Raw genomic sequence first — 22642 nt, forward strand, 5'->3', positions numbered from 1 at the left:
ATTATCTTCTGTGTCTGTGTTAATTGGTTTCCCTTTTCTTTGTTGAAGAGGGTCTGTGCAATCCTTCTGCCTAGTCCGCCATCTTGCCCCGCCTCTTGGTCCTTTTTTTTTTTAAAAAATGACTTTGAGTTTTGTTCCCCGTTGTTCTCCCACTCTATCCAGGATCCCCTATATAGATCTGAATGGTTGACAGTGGTAGCCGGGCACCATCTAGTTCTCCTGGTCTCATAGTCATATAGGCTGAGGATTGCATGGTGTACCAGTCACTTGAACTAATTGTCTCCATGCATCTTTGGTTTTCTTCATTCTTCTTTGCTCTGGATGAGGAGAGACCCATCATTGCAGCTAGATGGCCCCTTGTAAGCTTTTAAGATCCCAGTCACTACTTGCTAGAGTAGGATGTGGAACAATGTCTTTGTATAATATGTAATGCCATTTGAACTTGATGTCCCCTACAACCACAGTCCCAGGGCTCATTTATTTTATTAATTTGTTGTCTTGTTTATTTTTTGTTCAGAATGTTATGGAACAGTTCAATCCCGGGCTGCGGAATTTAATAAACCTAGGAAAAAATTATGAAAAAGCTGTTAATGGTAAGTCTTTTCAGTTTCCTAAATTTATAAATATAATGCAATATGAAAGCTATTCAATGAATTATTTTTATGTACTTCATATTGAATTTTTAAACTGTCTTTAAATTGGTTACATTATTTGTAATTAATCTGTAGAACTTTGTATTTGAAATTTGAAGTGTATATGAAATTGAATAGTAATGAGGCTACTGTAAGTGATTTTATCTATTAAATCATGCTTTATAACAGCTCAATCTTTCATAACATTGCCATAAGCAATGATATTTTTAAACCAAATTCTTTGTGAACTAATCACATACAGTAAATATGTACTTAAAATACTGTATGTAGTGACCTGCAGCATAAGACTTACTTTCCTCTTCTTTCTATGGAATTTCTTGCCTTTCACAGTATTACTTTTGCCAGAAAGAAGAAATAGTATTTCTAGCCCGAATGGTAAAATGTCCAAATTAAAGGTTGACCTTCGATTTTTACATCAAACTGTTTCATTCAAAATGAATTAGTTAGAGCTTGGTGTTTGTCTCTTTGTGATCTGGCATTGTTTGCTAGTTTGGACAGGTTTTGTTTGAAGAAGCTAACTTTTGTCTGCAGTAAAAGGTGAGTGCTATAGGCATCAGTCATTTTTCACCTGGAAAACTGAAAATGCTAACAATTACCAGATTCTTCCATGAGCAAAACAGTTCTCCCTGTGTAGGAATTGTTACTCTCAAAACATCCAGACCCCTTTCACCCTCTACCCCAGTTCACTGAGACCACCTATCAACATAAATAGAAATTTTAGTTTCTTAAGAGCTTTAGATGTGAAAGAAGGGTTCAGATCAAGTGTGTGTATTTTATCTGCCTCCTATTTCTCCTTTTCCCCATACCTCACTTTGGGTTGCTCCCTGTTGATATTTTGAAAACAAACCTGTGGCCTCACCTGTCCTCCCCATGAACCTGCTCAGGAAAAGGGGGTATGCTGGTAGATCTTGGACGCAGGACCAGGGGGGCGGTGCATGGCTGTGGTCACTGGAAAGTGCACTGCGTGTTGACTTTGCTTCTGGATTACTGGGTGATTGCCAGACATTTTCAGAACCAGGATGCACAGCCGGCTGGGGATTTTCCTCCCTGCCTGGCTCCAGCGCTGTGGGTGCCAGACTTCAAGGGCAGTAGCCTTCTTTACGTCTTTCATTGGTGATCCTCCCTTGATGATGACTTAGTCACAAGGCCACAAAGTGTTTGCTGTAGAGGTCGCTGTGAAGGAAATCACTGTGACCTGCAAGGCATTGGTCTTTCTGTTCTGAGCTCCTTCTATGAGGCAGAGTTTTTACAAGGTGAGTCAGCAAGCCCGCAATTTAGCCTCCTAACAAGACTCCTCTCCAGAAAGTTCCCTGCCATGCCTTTGGTCTCTTATCACTTTAACACCTCTTGGGGATTACTCTGCAGTCTATAAATTGTGGCCATCTGGTTGTACTTTTACTACCATCATCAAGAAATGCAGATAAGTTTGTAAATTCCTTATATGTACGTAGTATGTGTAGAACAGTCAGAAACACAAAGGCTTCTAAGAACTTGTAGTACACCCACTCCTCACTTTGCTATATGGTTAGGGTCCAGAGACCAAGTCATTAGGTGAAAATTTACATTATGCAAAAATGGAGGAAGACAACATCATTACATTGCCAAACCACTGAGAATCATGGCCCAGCCAAACTGACACATAACTTCAACCATCACAGCCAGTGTTCCTCTCACTTCATGCCTCAGCATCTGTGACTGCCAGGCGTACATTGTTAATGCACAAAACCGTTGAACAGTAGTTTTTTCACTATTATAGTAAATGTGAAATGTCAGATAACAAGATAGTCCATAAGTGAGGAGGTGGTCTATAGTTGAATGTTCCAGATATGCAGTCAATGGATTAAAATGCAAGTCAGTATTTGAATGGCTCACAGATCTAGGGATAGGCCAGTGTGGCAGGAATTCAAGCAATAGAAGCTGGGTGGGACGGAGTAGGCAGGAGACCTTGTAGAAGCAGGGCTAGCTGACAGGTGCCAGGCTTCAGCAGGCAGACACTGCAGACAAATGCTTCAGGCAGAAGAGACAAACCCCAAGCCAAGCCCAGAATCCCCACTGGCCTCGGGAAGAGCTATAGGGAATAGTAAAACATAAGGTACACAAGATGGGATATTGTGAGGTGCCACCAAGTCAGTTCTGAGTTGCAGTGGCCCTTCGTACAACAGAACGAAACACCGCTCAGTCCTGTGCCATCTCACAGTTACTACTGTGGTTGAACCCATTGTTGCAGCCATTGTATCGATCTACCTCATTGAGGGTCTTCCTCTTTTTTGCTGACCCATGTACTTTACTAAGCATGATGTCCTTTTCCAGGAATTGACCCCTCCTGATAACATGTCCAAAGTGCATGAGACAAAGTCTCACCCCCCTTGCTTCTAAGGAGCATTCTGGCTATAGTAAGGTGGGGTGTGGTCAGGTTATGAATGTATCTTAAGGCTGCATCAGTTCTTCATTACTGCGTAACACACTGCCCCATGCTTGGTGGCTTAAAACAACAGCAATTAATTATTCATGGCCGGCGGTTCTTTGGACCCTTGGGGCTCACTCTATAGCTGCACTCACCTGGGACCTGGACGAAGCTGATGGCTAGGCTCGCACTGTCCCCACAGGGTCTTTTCACCTTTAAGGAGGCCATACTGGGTGGTCAGGTGATAGTACTGGAGTTCCAAGAGCGTGAACCCCAGTGCACAGCACTTACCAGACCTTTGGGGGAGTCATGCTGCCTGATGTCCCGTTGGCCAAAGCAAGTCACATGACCAAGCAGTGTAGTAGGGGGGCAGGGAATTCTGGGAGGTGTGATTCATTGAAGGCGCTTATGTAAAGATCTACCATTAGCTCTGGAGATCCGGGGTTCACCTTGTCAACAATGAGAGGCCACTGAATGTTTGTGGGCAGAGCACTCACCTGATGAAATGATTTTGAAGGAAAATCTATGTGGCAGAAGAAGGTAGATTAAATTGAAGTAGTTGACCAACCATTAAAATAGAACCCAAATGTTTCATTTCATTCCTTAAGACAATAAGTGGTAGCAAATCTCTTAATGTGTTCACAAAAGGGAGCAAAGTTATGAATAATAATTTAATCTTTATTGGTTTTGAATGACTTATATATGTTTTTAAGTTAATTCAGCTTTCTCATAAAAGTAAGATGTTTTGCTAGACTGACCAGGTTAAATGGTTTAAATATATGTCACCAGTTAATGAAAACTCAATTTAATGGATGGATGCAAACCAAAAATGCTGCTTAAATATTGTGCAATCCTGTATTCCATTTTCCCACTACTTTGCTTTTCGGCTTATTAGTGCCTTATAATTTTAAACCTTCATCCTAGAACATCACAGATAGTAACCTTGACAGTGTTTACTGGATAGAATATCTTCCTAGGTGGCATCACCCATGAGACCAAAGGTTGAGAAATGGAGAATTTAGAGCCCAGGAAGTGCCTCAGCCAGAGGTGTGCCCTGCGGCTGACTCACCACCAGCCACGAGCACGTCCCACAGTATCGCCACCCATCTCTGGTGAGACAGGGTGATGGCATCGCCCACCACGTCTTAAGATTGTCGGATTAAGTAATGACTTGAAAGGCTTACACGAGTGCTTGTTGTGACTGGTCTTATGAGATAACAGTGTGGCGTCATAGCACATCTCCTAAACTAGTGTTCGCAGATAGTAAAAGCCATAGCTTTGGTCATTTCTTACATTGCAATAAATGCTAACATAGAGGAAATAGATATAAAGATACCAAGTTTTGGTCTGCCAGTGACTTCATCGGGACCTATGCACAAATTCGTTCCCACTGTCAGTCACAGGAGGCCATTGAAGGTTCCTGAGCAAAACAGTCGCCTGATAAAGCAGTTTCTTAAGGGAATGTTATCTGGCAGAAATAAGTAGATTAGATTGATGGAGTATTTGATTGACCATTAAAATGGAACTAAAATGTTTCACTTCATTCCTTAAAACAGTGTTAGAAAATATCAAAGCCTTTTTAGCTCCATCTGTTTGAAAGCAGTACCCATCATCCACTGGGGCAAAGCAGCTGATGTGGTGTCTGGCTTACCTTGTGGGAGAGGGAGGGGAACTCCTGAGGGCTCTGTAGCTCCAGAACCCGTGGTCTCTGAATCGCGGGAGAAACTGATGTCTGTGTGTGAAACCAGTCTCTGTCAAGTGAAAGGAGTGATTTTCTCCAACGTTACATGAAGAAGGCTAGAACTTGGAAACTTTGCTGGTCGTACACCTTCAGTCTAGCTTGTTAAAGTAAGAGAAGGAATTGGTATTACAACTACCTTTTGTCTGTTCAATGCTTACGTTATTAGTGTGTTTTATAGATGAGGGAAGGGCTTTGTTTCAGAAAGAGTAGGTCACTCGCCAGGTCAGGTGTTGGAAGCAAAGGTAGAATTCAGACCCATGTCTGCCATGTGCCCCCACCCCCAGAAAAGAAAAGAAATCAAACCCAGGTTCCTGTGCCTTATAATTTAGTCTTTCAAACTGGTTTGAGAAGAGAAATGCTATTGTTAAGATCACTGGACCCCAACTGGTACATCAGTGAAAGGCTTCATGTTTCTGCCCCACCCCGAAAAGCATAGCACATTTGGTTGTGTTTCAGGCAGTCATGTTGTTTGGAGTGATCATCTGTTTCTGAGCTCATAGACTTTCCCTGACAATACCTATGTCCCTTGTTTGTGACTCTGAATGCTTTTTTCTATAGAAAAAATTAAAACATCATCCCAGGCCACCTGCCACACATCCTTTAACGGGTGGTGGTGCGGCCCTGTGGCTCTGTGAGACTTGTGCCCTAATGAGATGTTAGGACACAGCCACTCTGGAGCATCAGGACAGGCAGGGCCTTCTCTGGCAAAGGCTGGTCCAGGAGGGGTCCCAGGGCATCTCCACTGTGAAGGGCCATGAGGGCTTCAGAAGTGCACAGGTGTCCCGCAGCAAAGCAAGCTCTGCCTCCTTTGTGCCATGTTTGCCAGCAGCATGTGCTGCCGTGTAGCCAGAAGAGACTGAGGTGTGTTTCGAAGAGACATCCAAGTACCTTGTTCTTATTTAAGTGATGATTTTGTGTGTGTCACCCTTCCCTCTAGCTATGATCCTGGCAGGAAAAGCCTACTACGATGGAGTGGCCAAGATCGGGGAGATTGCCACCGCATCCCCTGTGTCGATGGAGCTGGGTAAGCCGACCTGTCCGCTGTACACAAACTCAGCGTGAGCCGCAGCTCCTTTTCACCCTGTGGGTGCTGGTGTGAGCGCTTGAGGTTGCCCAGTCTCTGGCACAGCCAGGGGAGCTAGCCCAGCACTCCAGCTGTTTGCTGCAGGAATGACCGAGCGCCCTGTGGTTTGTCAAACAGAGGCCTCTGAGAGCAAAGCCAAGCCTGGTGGCCAAGGCTGAGCAGAGGGGCTGCCGGCCGGGGTCTTTTTGGCATGCCCCACCCCCTGCTCTCCCAGGAGCTCCGGCCCCTGCCCCTGGGGCAGCTACCCCTGGGGCAGGCCCAGAGCCCAGTGAGCCTTGCCTCATCCTTAACTGGCCTAGGCTCCATACCTGCTGGGGTGGCAAGAGAACTTCTGTGACTCACCTGCAGAAAGGCAGCCCCGTTGATGTTGTTCTCCAGGTACCTGGTTGTGATTTTCTGGTTCTGCTTGTATGAATGGGGCAGCACCACTCTGGCAGCAAGTGTCTGGCCCTAGAGGCCAGCCATGGGGTATCAGGGTGCTGTGACCATCTCCAGCAGGGGAGCTCAGTCGTCTTGTAGCCCCCCATGTAGCCCCACTATAAAAAAAAAATCTGCTAACAATGTCTTCTTGCACAAGGAGCACAGCTTCTGGTTTACAGGTGTTTGTCCTGATTTGAAACATTCTGAAAACCAGAGGGAACGAGTGGGCAGGTGTGTGTTTCAGGAAGGCGCACCTCTCCCCAATAAAAGGTCGGGAGGGAAGGAGAGGAGCGCAGTATGAGAACCAGTTCACACCATTTTAGTGGAAAGCATTTTGAGGGCTTTTCAGGATAGCATGGGAGACTCTTCACTGGCCCAGAGAAGCTGAGGCACAAAGGAGAGGTGGGCCAACGGGCCAGGTGGACCTGCATTATCAACAGCCTTCCTCAGCCACTCCACTCCTCTCCTGGAATCGTGGGTAAGGGCTCTGGAAGCCTGTAGTTACACAGGGTCGACCTAACGACACAGGCTGATGTTGTGCCGTGTGATGAGTATGGCAGCACTGTGATACTTAGAGCTGCCTGCAGAACTTTTTCAGATTCTTGACTTGTGCTCTGGTTGGTGCCATGAACTTCTTAGTCCTGGGAAGAACTGAGCTCTAAGCATGATCGATTTAAGAAAACATAGGCCGTGTTATGTACACAGAACAGACAGCAGAGTTAGTACATTTGGGGGAGTGGCTGAGATGATTATACGTTTCCAGAAATAGGACCAAGTTAAAAAGAAACATCCTATTTGTGTCAGGCATTGGAGGAAAAAGAAGTCCGACCCTTGCAGCAAACATACGGCGCCCTGGCCCATGTCGTTCCATGCGTCTTGGAGGGTTTTCTGGTTCTTGGGACTGTTTCCAGAAGGCCTGCTCCTCGCTGACCCACCCCTTACTGTATTCAGCTGTGAGTTCATAATGTTGAATCAACTCTTTCCACAGCAACGCTGTTGTTATAAACACGGCTTAAAACTTCAGTTTCAAGAATGAAAATATGTTGCCATGGTAGAGTTCTTTCATGTGGGTGCGTATTTTACTCAGAGAGAAGGGGGATGGCTGGTGCCAGGCTTTCTGCCCTTCTTCTTTCAGGTTGCCCTTTTGCCTGTATTTATATCTAGCTCGACCCACTGCCACCAAGTCAGTTCTGACGCTCGGCGACCCCACGTGTTACAGAGTAGGATTGCTCCATAGGGTTTTCTGAGTTGTCGTCATTTTTTTTTCTTTTTCTTTTTCTTTTTAAACTTTTTGTTGTGGTTTGGGTGAAAGTTTCCAGAGCAAATTACTTTTCCATTCAGCAGTCTTGAGAGGTGTCTAAGGGCCACAGTCTCAGGGATCCCGCCTTGTATAATCTTTACAGAAGCAAATGGCCAGGCCTTTCTTCTGCAGCACCTCTGGGTGGGTTCGAACTGGCAGCCTTAGTTTTTGTGTGCTGTTGAGTCAATTCTGACTCATAGCAAGTCTATAGGACAGATTAGAACTGCCCCATAGGACTTCCTAGGTTGTGGTCTTTATGTGAGCAGATCTGCAGGTCTTTTTTCCTACAGCGCTGCTGAGTAGGTTCAAACCACCAACCTTTTAGTTAGCAGCCCAGTGCTTAACCATTGCACCACCAGGGCTCCTGCCAAGCTTAGTAGTTGGGTGCAAACCATTTGCACCACGCGGGAACCTGTATTCGTATCTCACAGGGCTCTTAGTTTTCTGCTGTTGTTTACAGCAGTTCTGGATAAAATGGTGTTTCACTAGAGTTGCTTTTCCAAAAACAAAAACAAAACCCATTGCCATCGAGTCGGATCCGACTCATAGCAGCCCCTCCTTGGGTTTCCAAGGTTGTATCACTATAAAAGTAGATTGCCCAATCTTCCTTCCGAGGAGTGGCTGGTGGGTTTGAACCGCCAGCCTTCTCGTTAGCAGTCACATGCCTTAGGCACTATGCCACCAGAGCTCTCAGAGTTGCTTTTGGAGGCCTAATATTATTTTTATTTGTTTAGATTGTTGGTGTTGCTGTTACAATTTAGACTACTATCATCCTCTGTTTAAATTCTCTGTGTGGAAGAGTAGAGGACAACATATTAGAAGACCTGAAGTGATTGGTGTCTCTGATTTTTCAAGGGAATTGTGTTATCTACTCACTGCCTTTGTTGTTGTGTTGTTGTTTTGTGCCATCCAGTCGGACCTGACTCATAGTGATCCCTCCTTGCGTTTCGGAGGCAGTATCACTACGTGAGTAAGCTCATACTCATGCCTTAGGCATTGGTATTCATAACTTTATCATGAAACTTACGTTACCAATTCCATCCGATAAACTGAAGGGGTCTTACATACGTGAAGATCATTGAATCATTTCAAAATTGACGTCGCTTGCTGTCTCTGAGAAACCTACATTTTCCCATTTAAAAATCCTGTAATTTTCAATTTACAGATTTTGCTTTGGAAGGAAAAGAAAGAGGAGGGATGTGACAAATTCCTATGATCCGAAACCTTTTATTACAAGAGTAGGATTAGTGTGCTGAAAATATATGTAACAAAATATCTACCATCTTAGCCCTTTTTGCACGTCCAACTCAGCGCCATTCATGACATCCTTCAGGATGCACACCTGTACCCTTTCCACTTCATCCCACCACCATGAACAGAAACTCACTGCTCCTAACCAAAAACCCATCTCCCCTCTCTCCTACAGCTGGTAACCACTCATAATCTTTGGTTTCTCTGTATTTGCTTATTTCCTCTAAGTCAAGTCATACATACATTTGTCTTTTTGCAACTGACTGACTTCATTCAGTATGGTGTTTCTAGGGTCATGTTGCTCTCTGCCTGAGGAGTGATTTCACTTCATGGCTGAGTGATGTTTCATTGTGTGTGTATACCATGTTTCTTAGTCCATTCACTGCTTGATGGATATTTAGGTGGTTCCCATCTTTTGTGAACTGCTGCAGTGAACATCAGTGTATAGATCTCTGTTCCCTATATACCTGGGAATGGGATTGCTGGGTTGTACGGTAGTTTTATGGTTAGCTTTTTGAGGAACCACCAGACTTGTCACGATGACTGAATCATTTTGCTTTCCCACCAGCAATGGATGATGGTTCCTGTTTCTCTCTAATGTCAGCAACCTGTTATTTTCCACTTTTGTGACCTTTGCCATTCTAATGTGTAGGATGGTGGGATCTCACTGTAGTTTTCATCTGCATCTCCTACAACAGTGCTTTTCACTTTAACCTTGAATTTAAATGTTTCTCGTGTTGTTATGGGACACAGCTGTTTTTCTCATTTCATACGTATTTTTTACATGAAATGTTTGTAACATTCTGATACTTTTGTGTTTTGGAGGTAGGTAAAGTAAATATCCTCCAGATAAAATATTTACTTAATTTCAGATGTTTGTAGGGATAATTCATCTTGGAGAATGAGGCCAAATCTGTTATAAATACTAATCATGGGTGGCATAGCTAAACATTTCTATGTCTTCTCACTTTAAAAAGAGATAGCTAAGAGCTCTAGTCCCTGGAGAAGGACATCTCACTTGGTAAAGTAGAGGGTTGATGAGAAAGAAGACAGCCCTCGATGAGATTGAGGAACACAGTGGCTCCAGCAAAGGGCTCAGACATGGCAGTGATCCCGATGGTGGCACAGGACAAGGCAGTGTTCCGTTCTGTTGTGCGTAGGGTTGCTAAGGGTCGCAGCTGACTCAATGACACCTAACAGCAACAACAGGGATCAGTGATTGTGAGCATGGTGCTGGACTGGGCAGAGTTTTGTTCTGTTGTCCATGGGGTTGCTGTGAGTTGGCGCTGACTCAGCGGCCCCTAACAACAGCAGTAAGCACTGAAAGAGAAAGTTGCACATGCCCTTCACTTTTCATTTGTCTTTTGGGGAAGGGTTCTACGGAACCTGCCTCAGTTTGTGACACGGAGCTGCAGTAGTTCCACTTCTGATTGCCAGCTGCAGGCTCTTCTGTGTAGACGTCCCTCTTCAGCATCTGCTCACCCGTCGCTCTGGGGATTACTTTGGACGCTTCTGCTCACGAGAGGTTCCTGGGTGGTGCACACAGTGACTGCACTCAGTTGCTGGTCGAGCTTGGTGGTTGAGTACACCCAGGGCACCTTGAAAGGAAGTCCTGGAGGCCGACTTCCGGAGAGAAGAAGAAGAAAAGAAAAGCACCCAGGGCACCTGGAAAGGGAGTCCTGGAGGCCGACTTCTGGAGAGAAGAAGAAGAAGAGAAAAAGTCAGCCATTGAAACCCTGTTGTGCTTTGGCACACATGGGGTCTTAAGGAATCTGAATCTACTTGACAGCAATTGGTTTGTCTGGGGAATTTTTTTGCTTACAAGTAACAAAATCCCCAATGAATGGTGGTTTAAACAGAAAGGCTGTTTATTATTCCACACAAAATGTGCAGGCATGGTAGATTCCAACCATTCATAAGGTTTTGTGTGGACATACGTTTTCCCTTCTTTTGGGTATCTACCTAGGAATGGGATTGCTGGGTCCTGTTTTGGAGGAACTGTCAAACTCTTGCCACAGCGGTTGCACTGTTTCACACACTCACCAGCAGTTTTTGTCCTTGCCAGTGCTTGTTAGTGTCTTCCTGATAAACCTATCCTAGTGGATGTGAAGTGGTATCTTATTGTGGTTTTGATGCTCTTCCTAAGGACTAATGATGTTGAGCATCTTTCTGTGTGCTTATTGGCCATTTGCCTGTCTCCTTTGCAGGACTATCTATTCAGGCTCATTGCCCCATTTATAACTGAGTTATTTATCTTTTTATTATTGAGGTTACAAATTGAAATTCAGTGAAGTTTTGTTTCCATGTTTCTGATTCCTTTTATCATCTGCATGGTAGTGCCATTGTTTGAAGTTCCTAAGAGCTGTGATCTGGAAATGCCGTCATTGTTCTACTGACTCTTAATTACGAAGGATTCTTTCTGTAGCATTCTAAAAGTCAGCTGATACTGTCTTCAGTGTTGGGGTCATCTGTGGAGAGTGCAGAAGTTTTGCCACAACTGCTTGGAAAAGTTACCAAGAAGTGAAAAGGAGGAACGTCAAGTGTTAAAATAAAACCAGTTGATGTTTTGTGACTTACCATTGGGTGTCATTTGGCAAGATTCTTGTAAATATTTAAATTTTAAAAAACAGTAGAAATGCTGCTTTATTTATTTATTTTTTATCTGTATGAATAAAGGCATTCTGCAAGTTATGCAGGGGGAAGTGACTTTAAATGACTTTGTGGCAAATACTCTAAATATCCACAATTTGCAAGTTGTTCTACATACCTGAAATAATGATGAATTTTAATGATAAATCTGCCAATTGATACATTTTCTCTAAGAACTCATGTGTTTTCCTCTCTCTTTTGAAGATGAAAGGTCCTTTGTAAACGGGTTTCGTTCTCTCATTCTAGAGGGTGTTCAGAGTGCCATTGCTTTTTTTCTAATATTTGAGAGTAATTGAAATATTGATGATTTTGACGGAAATACCAAGTCTGTTAGCAAACACTTTTGTGTTAAATGTTCTCAGTTACTTGAAGATTAGAAGAAGGATTAGTATATCTTGTTAAGTATCTTTGAAAGTCATTTTGGTGAAGGATCACATCTTAACAGTTGTACATTAACTGTGTGAGGAGTGCTGGTGGCACGATGGTGAACACTTGGCTGCTACCGAAAGGCGGGCAGTTTGAAGCCACCACCCTTTCCGCTGGAGAAGAGGGCTGATGATCTGCTCCTGCAAAGGCTGAAGCCTTGGAAACCTGTAGGGCAGCTCTTCTCTGCCCTACAGAGGTGCTGTGGTAGGCAACTGATTAGGTTTTGATTTTACCTTAACTGTAGGGATCAGTCAGCAAACTGCAGCCTGAGGGCAGCCCAGGGCTTGTCTGTAAATAAAGTTTTATTGGAACGTTGGCACACCCATTTGTTTCTGTGCTGGCTGTGGCTGCTTTCCGGCTCCAAAGGTAGAGCCCACAAAGCCGAAATACTTAGGATCTGTCCCTTTAGAGACCTTTCCTGCAGGGGAAGAGCTTTAGTGCCATACAGGTGCTAAAGCATGAAGACTGATCACATGAGGGATTTGATAGCCTCCTTTTTTCTCCAAAGAAAAGTAAGTCCCTGACTACGAAGTACCTGGGTTTAACAGCTCCCAAACCCCCAGTGGTAGAGGTACTACTCCTCTATCTACAGTAGAACAGCCTTTTGAAGTTTTAGGAAGTTACATACTTGCCTCCATAAGAAGCCCCAGTGACACAGTGGTTAAAGTGCTCAGCTGTGAATCAAAAGGTTAGTGTTAGAGGAGAAGAGAAACCAAAACACAACCAGAGTTTTGTGGTCAGGATTTGGCAGGGAAAATAGTTTAATCCCCTAGGTTTAATTATTAGGACGGTCATATTATCAAAGTCATACAGCTCTACAGGTTGTCAGGCCTGTACCCGTAGTCACACACGTGTGCGTACTCACATACACGCACACAGTCACCTCCAGGCAGCATAAGGAACCAGCAGTATGCATTAAAAAGAGGAAATTGAAATTTGAGTAAAACTTCCCGTTTTGTCCCTAACCCAATCAACATTTACTTTTAAATTTTAAGAAAATATTGAAAATGTAGGGAGGCAAAACAAATGGTCAGGGAAAAATATTTTGGCCAAAAAATCTTTGAACCAGTTTTTTCATCTTTAAAGTGGGATAAATAAATAAATAAGGCTTTTTCTTGTTTATTTCTCAAGAAAAAACAGGCAACTTGGGGAGTTTGCAGATTGGCTGTGAGCTCCTTATAGTTCACCCTCCCATCATGTTGAACCACTGCTGTGTTTCAGCATTGCCCACTGCTACATTAGTTTGTATCATTAAATGGCTTGGACCACTTTCTTAAACTGGACACAAGACAGAAGATTCTATCTCTTTACCACCAGAAACCCAGAAAATCATAGCTTTTCTTTTGTCATTATTAGAATGTTTAAGGATCCTGCAGATTTTTTTTTGTTTTGGGTGGATGGGGGGAGGAACCAGTCTTTATTACAGGTTTATCTTTGTTACTCAGAATCCAACCTGACAGTCATTGGTTTTCTGAAGTATTTTAAAGAAATATTACTAATTTATGAAAACATCGGAAATGTATTCCTCAGGTTTCAATAAAACAGAAGATACCTTACCAGCATCCATAAGAAAGCTGGGGCAGTTGTCACTGACCAAGGTCACTTCATCTTTTGGCTAACCAGAAGGCTGGAGGTCCAAACCCACCAGCCACTCCTCGGGAGAAAGATTGGGCAATCTACTTCCGTAGTGATACTGCCTCGGAGACCCAAGGTGGGGTCACTATGAGTCGAATCCAACGTGATGGCAGTGAATTTATCACTTTAAAAAGATTGAGCTCTTTCCCATAAAAATAGGAAGGAAACATTGGGGATTTGCCTTTTTTTATTTACATAGTACCTGCTGTGTTCCAGGCACCGGCCTCAGCACCTAACAAATACTAACTCCTGTAATCATCCTGAAGAAGCTCTGGTGGCACAGTGGTTAAGCGCTCACCTGCTAACCAAAAGGTCGCTGGGTCACACCCACGGGTGATCTGAGGGAGAAGGATGTGTCAGTCTGCTTCCATAAAGATTGCCAGCCTTGGAAAGCCTTGGGCAGCTCTCCTCTGCCCTGTAGGGTTGCTGTGAGTCAGAACCGACTCAGTGGTGGTGGCTTTCATTTGCTAATCATCCTGACAGCTCTCTGAGGAGCATGCTATTAGCACTATTATTTCCGTTTTACAGATGAGGAAACTAGGGTTCAAAGAGAGTAAGTGGCTTGCCAGGGTCACCCATCTGGCTAATGGCTGGTTAATTTGGTCTGGGCAGGCTGCCAGCTGTGTTGCCGGTTGGGCCGGTTAGTTTCTTGTAGGTCAGGAAGGTGTAGAGCATAGGGGCGTGCTGTTTCTGACGTGCCCTGTTGGATGGCAGTCACTTGCCCTGCCCACAGTGGCTCCACAGTGGAGGACTGGGTCCATTGGGCTATCACTCACTCCTCCGCCCTGACTTGGAATGTGAGTGCGAGTCTGTACTTGGTGTCATCGGCTGTAACCAGGATTTTGTATTAGTACTTTGGAGCACTTATAACATGGCCGTTTATTCCAGCTTCTTGTCTTGGCTGGAGTTGTGCACATAAGAGCCTCGCCACCTTCCATGTGACTTTTCTCCTTGCAGTTTTCTGGTGGCTTTTGCTCACTTACAATGCCTTTGTCTGTTCTGGAGTAGGAAAGATCTTAGCTACGTTACAGTAATTATAGAGAAAGATGGGCTGATAGTTTATAATTTTATAATTTATAGTCAATACAAGCATATATCCTATAAGCCCACATACTGTATAGGCCTATAGAGATATCCACTGACATGGAGTTAATTCCGATTCACAGTGTGACCCTATAGAACAGAGTACAACTGCCCCCTACGGTTTCCAAGGCTGTAAATCTTGACAGTAGCAGATGTCTTGTCTTTCTCCTGTAGAGCAGGTGACAGGTTCAAACACTAACCGTTTGGTTCACAGCTGAGCACTTTAACCACTGTGTCACTGGGGCTTCTTATGGAGGCAAGTATGTAACTTCCTAAAACTTCAAAAGGCTCTTCTACTGTAAATTGCCCTTGTTACTGGGGCTGTTTTTAGAAAAGCACTTCCCTCCGCCTTGAGGTAATTATGTTGGAAAATTATTGAAGACTCTGTGGGTCAGAACTAATTCATCAGCCTGGCTCAGTCAGTCAGTCAGTCAGTCAGTGCTAAAGCTGCCAGGCTGCTCCAGGGCACGTCCTAAGTGTGAGCTGAGGCAGCCTTGGCCTTTTTTCTTTCTATTGTACTTGCCCATTCTCTTAAATCTCTGAGTTTAGAAGTGTGTGAAGAGAATTGTCTTGGTTAAGCCCAATTTTCACAATTACTCACATTGGTCTCTTTCTCTTTGAAGGATATTATGTGTCCTATCGACTTAAGAGAGAGCCCTGGTGGCACAGCACTTAAGCACTTAGCTGCTAACTGAAAGGTTGGCAGTTTGAACCCACCAGCTGCTCTGCGGGAGAAGGATGAGACATTCTACTTCCATAAGGATGGCAGCCTTAGAAACCCTGTGGAGCAGCTCTCCCCTGTCTTAGAGGGTCACTGTGAGTCGGGATCAACTTGATGGCAAGGGTATCTATCAACTTAAGATGGGAGAGTGTAGGAGTTTTCTCCTGACAGGGGAGCCATAGCCAGCGTACAGCTGAATAGAAACTGGCTTGTTAGAGGAGAGTCGTGGCAAACAGGACCTCAGCCACTGCCACCATCTTTGTTCATGAAAACTGCTCACATCTTACAAATGCACGTGGGTCTCATGCTCTGCCCAGGGCACTGTGCTAGGCTGAAACTGGTTCTGAGAAAGTGGCTCTGTCTGCTGCACCGGAAATGGCAGTGGGGCATGGCCCTGTGGCAGGGTAGGAAGAAGGACAACTGAATAAAAGTGAGAGAGACATGCCAAAGACAGAGGTACTTAGAATTGTGAAGTGGGTGAGGCCTGGTCTAACAACACCAGACACCCATTCCCGAGTGTACCGTAATGCCAGATGGGGGATGAAGGTTCTGGGGGAAGATGAAGTCGATTCCTTGTTGGTGCAAGCAGGCTTCTGAAAGCTCTCTGGTCTTCATCCCATTTGGGAATGAACACCCTCCGTGAGTGGCATTTCCCGTTCTGGATGATTTCTGAGAATTTTGAAAACTAAGGATACCAACAAGCACATGGTAAGATGCTCAGCGTTATTACCCATCGTCGTCGTCATCGTTGTGTGCCGTCGAGTTGGACCCGACTCACAGTGACCCCTCCTTGGGTTGCCGAGGCAGTATCACTACGAAAGTAGATTGCCCAACCTTCCTTCCGAGGAGTGGCTGGTGGGTTTGAACCGCCAGCCTTCTGGTTAGCAGTCAAATGCCTTAGGCATTATGCTACCAGAGCTCCTCATTACCCATCAGGAAGATGCAAATCAGAACCACAGTGAGGTACCACTTCATACCCACTGTTGTTGTTGTTGTTGTTATGTGCTGTCGAGTCATACCTGACTCCTAGCGACCCCTCCTTGGGTTTCCGAGGCAGTATCGCTACGGAAGTAGGATTGCCCAACCTTCCTTCCGAGGAGTGGCTGGTGGGTTTGAACCGCCAGCCGTCTGGTTAGCAGGCAAGTGTCTTAGCCACTATGCTACCAGAGCTCCCTCATACCCACTAGGTTGGCTACAATCAGAAAAGGGAAAATAAGTGTTGTCAAGGACATGGAGAAATTGTCATGTATCACTGGTGGGAATGTACAGTGGACAGCTGCTATGGAAAATAGTTTGAAAGTTCAGCAAGTTAAACATAGAATTGCCATACAACCCAGCAATTCCACTCCTTATTATATACCCAGAACGTTGGAATGGGTGTTCCAATGAAAACGTGCCCATGAATGTTCATACTAAAACATGGAAACAACCCGGCTGTTCATCAGCAGATGAACAGATAAACAACATGTGGATTGTTCCACCATAACAAGGACTGAAGTACTGGTCCATGCTGCAACGTGGATGAACTTGAAAATACCATGCTGGGTAAAAGAAGCCAGACAAAGGCCACATACTGTATGATGCCATTCATGTGAAATTTCCAGACATGGCAAAGCCGTAGAGACAGAAAGCAGACTGGAGTGGAGGTTGCCTGGGGAGGGTGAGGATGGAGAGTGGGGTCTCCTTGTCGGGTGATTACAATGTTTTGAAACTAGATAGCAGTGATGGCTCACAACACGGTGAATGTCCTGAAGAGCGTATTCTATGTTTTATGTATTTTTTATGTAATGGAGGGTCCTCATTAATTCAGTAGGAACCCTGGTGGTGCAATGGTTAAGCACTCAGCTACGAACTGAAAGATCAGCAGTTGGAACCCATCAGCTGCTCCACAGGAGGAAAGACCTGGTGACCTGCCCCCACATGTCAGCATGGGAAACCCTGTTGAGGCAGTCCTTCAGGGTTGCTTTGAGTTGAAATCGACAATGCAACAACAGCAACAATTAATTCATACCAAGAGCAATTTAATAGACTTTGTAATGATTCAAGAGGCTAGCTGCATACACCCTACTTTGAAACCTATAGGCTTAAAAAACTAAACTCACTGCTGTCATCAATTTTGACTCATAGCAACCCCTCCTTGGGTTTGCAAAGCAGTATCTCTATGGAAGTAGATTGCCCAGTCTTCCTCCCAAGGAGTGGCCGGTGGGTTTGAACCGCCAGCAGCCTTCTGGTTAGCAGTCAAATGCCTTAGGCACCATGCCACCAGAGCTCCTTTGAAACCTGTAGACTTAGGAATGGTTTTACAGATGTTCCCCCAGCTCTGTAGAATGCGGAGGCAGCCTGGCAGCATCAGCAGCACCATCCAGTCATTGGCTTGTTCTCGGCGTGATACGGAGGCTGCGAGGGGTTCTGGTGAGTCAGAAGCTTGGACTGTGCTGAGTGCTCTCCAGCACTTCCCACGTGTGCACCCTCACAGCCTCACCATCGCCCTGATGGGGGGTTTGGTTAGTCTCAGTGACTGACCGTGGGTGAGTTTGTTAGCATGAGAGTACAGAACTCAGCAGTCTCTCAATTCTCAAAACAGCCTCTTGAAATAGGAGGTACTATTTCCATTTTATGGACAAGCCATTGGAAATTTAGATTAAATAACTTGTCCAGCCTCATGTAGTTAATAGTGAAGCCAAGGATTATTTCAAACGCGTTGATTCCATGGATAGTGAGAGATTTACCACAAAGTTCATGTTGCTTAAGCTTCAGAGCCTCCGAGTTTCACCAACCCCTACTAAAACCCTGTCCAAGTTTCTCCCACTATCTGAAAGTAGAGTGTTCTATGAAACCTTTTGTAAGACAAAATGGCGTAAAGCAAAGAAGCAGTTCCCATTAATTTACATGGGAAAAATTACTGACCGTTCCCAGATCCAAAAAATAACCTACCAGATCATACCAAGGAACACACAAAACCTAGAAGAACACTAACATAACAGTGTTCACAGACTTAGTTCAAAGTCATGATGGCTTGATGCTGAGAAGCCAAGGGAAGGAGCTTAGTGATGTCGCTCTTGCCATTTGGGGTGCGCACTGCGCACTGCCTCTTTAATGGCTTGCTGCAAAATAAACACTGAAGACCTTTTTCATAAAAGTGAAAATCCTCTTTGGGTTTCTTGTGGTTAGCAAAAATACATACTCATGCAGGGCTTTTGTAAAAGTGAAGTGGCATAAAACGAACTTTTGAAAAGTGGAGAATACCTGTACTTAATTTTGTAGTTTGTATTCTTTTCCTTAAAGAGGACCCCACAGGAACTGGCTTCACCCTTTTCTGTGAAGGGAACAAATCATGAAGTAATCTGTAAAACTGGAAGAGTGGGTGTTTCTAGATCTAGAAAGATCTAGCTGTCTTGTAGTTCCTTAGATGTGGTGGGAGGAGGAGACGGGAAGCGAGGTTGTTCACTCACTCATCACCTATCTACCTGGCTGGATTCTAAAGACCAGGTTGTTACGTGAGGATGGAGGACGACCACATCAGATCACAAAATGGATTATGACTATATCATTACAAAACTGCCAAACCACTGAGAATCATGGCCCAGCCAAGTTGACACATAATCTTTACTATCATAGCCAGTGCTCATTACTGCCAGGTGTACATCGTTAATGTACAAAGTAGTCTGATAGTAGATGTTTCACTGTGTTGTAAATGTGAAATGTCAGATAACAAGATAGTTGATAGGGAAGAGTAGGTATATAGAAAATGCCTTCAGACACACCACCTATGAAACCTGGAATAGAGTGAAACCTGGACAGTGCTTCAAAAAGGATCCTACGTTGGGGTTCCCTTCAGCCATCAGTGTCCACTGCAGGGAGGGGCCAGAGAGGGGAGTCAGCAGTTTCAGCAAGCGTGCCATCCCTGTTCAGTGGTCAAGTTCCAGTAAGGCCAGCAAGTGAGTAGATACATAGAGTCAAGGATGAGCTTAGAAATGTCTGTTGACCACTTCTATGTCCCATCAAGCCAATTCCGAATCATAGGGACCCCTCCTTGGGTTTCCAAGGCTGTATCTCTACTTGCCCAATCTTCCTTCCAAGGTGGGTTTGAATTGCCAGCCTTTTGGTTAGAAGTCAAATACCTTAGGCAGCATTATGCCACCCCCCTAGCTCCACAGTTTTTCTTGAATCCTGTGTGCCTCAGCTAACTTTGCTTCAGCAGCTTGTCTTACAAGACCAGATTCCTTTCTAAATGGGTATATCTTCCTCTCTGATCAGAGAAGTCAGTTTTCTCCAGACTTTCTCAAAGCCATGGCCATCCTTTTTACAGCATTACTAAGACCTTGTTCCCACCTTCAAGGTGCCTACCACATAGTAATGAGATTATGAAAATCTGTGTACATAGTTTTGTTTGTTTATTGTGATTTGAGCAAATTCATTTTCCATACATTATCTCATACTCATTTTGTTTCACGATATTGACTGCAGTTCCCTACAGTGTAACAGGTCTCTTGCCACTTCCTTCCTATAGTTATCACTTCCCTGTGTCTTTCTTTCCTGTGCATTACTGCCCACCCCCAATGCCCCCTTCCCCTGAGCTGTCTCCTTGTGCAAACCCTGCCCTGCTGTTTTCCCACGATTGATCACTCCAAAGAGTGTATCTGCCTGATGTAAATGGTCACCCCATATCCCTGTCTATTGTTTGGCTGGAAGCCACAGGAATGGGTTCAGTTCTAGGCCTGAAGGGCAGCTAGGGGCTTCCAAGAGTCTTGAGGGTCTCACCAGGCTCTATCAGACCAGCAAACCTGTTCTTTTTTTTTTTTTTATTTTTTAATGATTTTGAGTTTTGTTCCACATTCCCACTTTATCCAGAATCTCCTGCACTGATGCCTTTCTGAGTGGTTGATGGTTGTGTGTGCATAGCTTTAATACAGGGCTTCTGAATACAAGAGTGAAAAGGTATAAAAACCAGATTTTATGGAAAGAGGGGATCCCACCCAAGTGGAGGAGGAAACAGTGGGGGAAACAGAGGGTTAGGGGAGGTATAATACCCAGATGTGCAGCACTGGAGGGGAAGAGGTGGTGGTTCCTGGTGAAAGGAACAGAATGGAGGGATGCAGGGAGCACTTCATTTACCTGGGATTTAGGGTTCATGGGTAAAAAGGAAATTGAGAGCCTTGTGACTTTGAGTGCTGGGCTACAGGTGTGCGTCAGCATGGCTTATTTCCAGCTGTAATAGGAGTGTTATTAGGACTGAAAGGTTCTGAGTTATTAAAAAGCTGGCTAATATTTTAGGAGCATGGGTTCAAAGGTAAAATACAATGAGTAGGTGACTAAAGACGTAAAATAAATGGCAAGCTGTTTATGACTAACAGCGAGACACTTAGAGTCCCGCATGCCCTGCGTCTGGGCTGCTCGAGTCTGGTGAAGTCGACGCAGCTCTCAGGCCTCAAGCGCTGACAGCCATGCTTGTTGGTCAGGGCTCCCCTTTCTGTAGCCTTTCATGATTCACTCTGGTCTCCTCTGTTATTTAATTTTATCATTAAATAATTTCATTTTATCCCACATTCATTGTTTACCCACCCTGCCCAGTTTCACATTTCATATTAAATGCTTTAACAGAATCACTACAGTCTTCTAGCAGGTTTCAAACTATGCTTTTGTTTTGTTCTGGGTATTACATTATGCTTTAGGTGTTTTAAGATTTATACCGGACTGAAAAATGATCCTAATAAGCATCAAACATAGTTTCTATCATTATTTTTAAATCTCTTTTTTACATAATTAAAACCTGGGGTTGTAAACTGTTTTGTGCTGCTTGAAAATTTTGTTTAATTTCTCCCGCCCCCCGCTTGGGTTATTGCCTTTGGGCATAGTTTCCCCCAAAATGGGGTGATTGATACAAATTAACCACGTAATTCCAGATTACTCTCTGGAGATGTGCTGCCCTGTAATCTGTCAAGGGAGCTATTTCCCCATAGATTTGTGAACACTGGATTTTAACACTGTTTATTTTTGCACAATTAATGGGCTTTACATTGTTTTGACATGACATTGATAAAGTTGTTATGATGTAGAATTAGGCAATGAGAAAGTATCCCTTCTACAAAGTGAGCTAATTGTATGTATTGAATTGTTTCTGTGAAAAGTAATTGATCTTGATAACAGAGTTATCTTCAGTTGATTCTAAATTTCTACAGTATCTCAGCCTCAGAAAGGCAGGCCTTCAGGGAGGGCCGGTGTGGGGCACCTCAGGCGGGGTGGGGGCACCTCCCAGAGCTGCGTACCTGCTTCTCCAGGAACCCTCAGACTGCTTCCTTCTCGTTCTTCACAGAATGTTCTTTTTGTGAGTGAACTGTGTGCAGGGACTTTCTTAGGGGTTGGGCCATGCTTCATGCCCTTCCCTCATGGAAGACCAGACATGAAACAGGAAATTCCAGGCCTAGGGGAGATGGTCAGCATGGGGGACAGCTTTATCTAGTGGTGGAGGCCAAAGAGGCCTTTCTGAGTAGCTGAGACTTTCAGGATGGACAGCAGAGCTAGTTGATGGTCTCAGACACACACATACAGTGGAAATAAAGCCCAAGGCTGGCGGTTCAAACCCACCAGCCACTTCTCGGAAGGAAGATGGGGCAATCTACTTCCTTAGTGATACTGCCTCGGAAACCCAAGGAGGGGTCGCTAGGAGTTGAGTCCGACTCGGCGGCACATAACAACAACAACATGCCTGTGGGATGGTTGCAGAAAGGTGTGGTAGAGGATGGTTTGCAGAGGTCATGGACATGAGGCTGGAGTGCTCGCAGCTCAGGTAAGGATTTCCCATTTATGAAAAGGATGAGAGGATGCTGTTAAAGGGTTGAAGTTGGGAGGATTGTCCTCAGAGCTGTTTTCTGGCAGGTTGGTTACTTTAAGGTCTAAGGGCTGGGTGCCATGAGATCAAAGAGGAGACAGAGGAACCCAGTGCAGAAGTTGTTCCAGTGTGTGAGGCAGAAGACGACAGCAGCTTGAACTGGGGTGGCAAGAACCCAGCAGACGACTGGAGTATAGAGTCCACAGGACTTGCTGATTGGGTTTTAAAGGGTGAGCAGTGGCTGGGGAAGATTCATTAACAGCCTGTGATAGGCAGATGACACAAATGCTGAAAGTGAAGCTGACTTGAAGCGTTTACTGATGAAGAGTAAAGATTACAGTCTGACGTATGGATTATACCTTAACATAAAGAAAACGGAAATCCGCAAAGAAGAATGAAGAAAACCGAAATTCATGGAAACAATTAGTCCTAGCGACTGGTATACC

The 22642-nt window shown here is 44.5% G+C and overlaps 1 protein-coding gene across 1 annotated transcript in view; it reads left to right on the forward strand.

Moving 5' to 3' along the window:
* BAIAP2L1 (BAR/IMD domain containing adaptor protein 2 like 1) overlaps positions 1–22642 on the forward strand; it is a 97594-nt gene that overhangs the window by 38421 nt on the left and 36531 nt on the right. The window contains exons 2-3 of the mRNA XM_007940936.2: positions 518–593; positions 5736–5822. Coding sequence (XP_007939127.2) covers positions 518–593; positions 5736–5822 — 163 coding nt within the window. The remainder of the gene's footprint in view (positions 1–517; positions 594–5735; positions 5823–22642) is intronic.

This window comes from Orycteropus afer, unplaced genomic scaffold, assembly GCF_000298275.1.
Source record: "Orycteropus afer afer isolate SDZICR_OR568_19922 unplaced genomic scaffold, OryAfe1.0 scaffold00006, whole genome shotgun sequence".
Classification (NCBI taxonomy): domain Eukaryota; kingdom Metazoa; phylum Chordata; class Mammalia; order Tubulidentata; family Orycteropodidae; genus Orycteropus; species Orycteropus afer.